This window comes from Chrysochloris asiatica, unplaced genomic scaffold (genome assembly GCF_000296735.1).
Source record: "Chrysochloris asiatica unplaced genomic scaffold, ChrAsi1.0 scaffold00017, whole genome shotgun sequence".
In the NCBI taxonomy this organism is placed as follows: domain Eukaryota; kingdom Metazoa; phylum Chordata; class Mammalia; order Afrosoricida; family Chrysochloridae; genus Chrysochloris; species Chrysochloris asiatica.
This window is the reverse complement of record NW_006408535.1, coordinates 13,099,955-13,102,129: the sequence shown is the minus strand read 5'-3', so window position 1 is coordinate 13,102,129 and position 2,175 is coordinate 13,099,955. Positions and strand designations below refer to the sequence as shown.

Sequence of the window (2,175 nt, the reverse complement as noted above, 5' to 3'; positions counted from 1 at the left end):
TATGTTGACATCTGATGAAGTCCCATTCCAACTTCAGAGAGTGGCGCTTCAGGAACCTCTGGATCTTGGTCACATGGTGATCACGGTACGATTTCAAAGTAGTGCAATATGGCCATGATGTGCTGCGGCATAAAGACGTAGCCTGTATACAGCGCCATCCCCACTACAGAAACCAGCATCGAATCTGAGGTGTAGTTAAGGAAAACACGTTCTTTTTCTTCATCTATTCAAAACGAAATCCCTTTTTTTCAAAAACTGCTTTATGTTGAAGTACTCATTCACTTATTGCTTTTTCACATCTGTCAAGTATTAATACAAAACTAATATAACAATAATGATAAGGAAAACTGCTAACACTAACTGCACTTGGCACCTTTCTAAGTTCTTTTACCCTCATTTAAAAATGTTGCTCTTATTATTACACAGTTCGACACATCAGACTGTTTCAAATTTCAGCCTAGAAAGTGGTGCTGTTCAACCTTAGAAAATAAATACATAGGAATAAAATTGAATTTAACAATTGTAAAAGGCTAATAACCAACGTGATTAATAATAATCCAAGAACTTTAGACTTAAATTAGTATGTGGCTAACAGTGTTGGCTTTGGAGTCAGACAAAGCTAAGATCAATCTTATACAAGGAAGTTTCACAAAGTTCATGGAAAAATTTCTTTTTCTTTTTTGCAGTTTTAATAAAAACTTTATTATACCACCATAATGTAATCAACATGTCTCCAAATCCAAATGACACTAAATAGAGATCTCCATGGTGTATCAGAATGACCCCAGAAAATTACATGGATTCCATCATCTTACATCTTTAAAGCCAGAAAGAATACACAGTTTAACAATAACTCACAGCTCCATTATCTTTTAATTCCATTTTTCCATGAACTTTGTGAAGCCCCCTCATACTAACTAGGTGACATATAAAATGGTCTCCATCATACTTGCTACTATTAAACATTTTTACTATCATCCCTAAGCTTAGCAACAACCCCAAAAGTCACCTTCATAACCCAAACAAGAAACATTCTTTAAAGTGTTCCTTTCTTCCCAGGCCAAAAAGAACTGAATTGCTATGTATGCAAGTCAACAAGAGACCCACATATTAGCCCAAATTAGGTAAATTCTAAGGACTTTTGGCTTTGCAGTCCTGTAGCCATACATAGAGGAATAACTGATTCTGAACTGGAACTACCTTTTATGAGCTCATTCATCCACTCATATTCTCTCCTCTCTCTCACCTTTTAGTTCTACTTACTAGTATTTATAATACTGTACATTCTTTTTGACAGGATAGGGTTTTAAAAACTATGTCCTTACTGCCTACTAATATTTGTGTAACAGTTAAAGTTTGTAAATCTTCCACATGACGTTATTTTGCTTAACCTTCTAGTGTCCTTGTGAAATGTTGATTAAAGCTATTACTCATTGTTGTTGCTAAGTGCCCTCCAGTCACTTCCAAGGAGTTCTGGTGTGGCACTGTGGGTTAATGCTCTGGATTGCAAAGTAGGTTTGAACCACAAGGTCAGCGATGCAAGCTCACCAGTCGCTCCTCAGAAACCCTACACAGAGTCACTGAGTCAGAACCCACTCGACAGTGTAACAAGTCAGTTCCGACTCATAGCAACCCTGTATAGAGTTTCCAAGGAAAGGTTGGTGGGTTTCAACTGCCAACCTTGCTGATAGCAATCCAGTGCTTATCCACAGCGCCATTCTTTAGAGGCTGGAAAAAGGCTGAAAGACTTGTCATGGGCCACTCAAGAAACTGTCTTTAGAGCCAGAGTTCAAACCAAGGCTGCCTAATTCAAATTCTAAACTCATTCCCCTCATCCCAAAATCACCCATCATCAATTTTTTTCCATTTATTTTTTAACCTTCTTTAATACAGTTCTTCCTTAAACTACCTGATTTCTTTAAAAGACAGCTCCTTGTAGCTTCCATACCACTGCCATATTTTTGCTTATATTGTCCCCGATGTAACCATCTGACTTTAATCCCTACAGTTTATAAACAATCTCTTAAGGTCACTAATGACCATTTATCTAATCCAAAGAACCTTGTTTGCTGAAAGCAAAATAGTCTTAAGATAGTTATTGATGAAGATCAAAGACCACAGTCATCAATATGGGTTGCATCTCAAAGTCAAGAAAACAAAATTCCTCACCACTGG

At 37.1% G+C, this 2,175-nt stretch overlaps 1 protein-coding gene across 1 annotated transcript in view; it reads right to left on the bottom strand.

The window, feature by feature from the left end:
• Window positions 1–80: 80 nt before the first annotated feature.
• The window catches only part of SPTSSA (serine palmitoyltransferase, small subunit A), a 26,030-nt gene continuing 23,935 nt past the window's right edge, over window positions 81–2,175 (bottom strand). Inside the window, exon 2 of the mRNA XM_006835358.1 lies at window positions 81–184. Coding sequence (XP_006835421.1) covers window positions 81–184 — 104 coding nt within the window. The remainder of the gene's footprint in view (window positions 185–2,175) is intronic.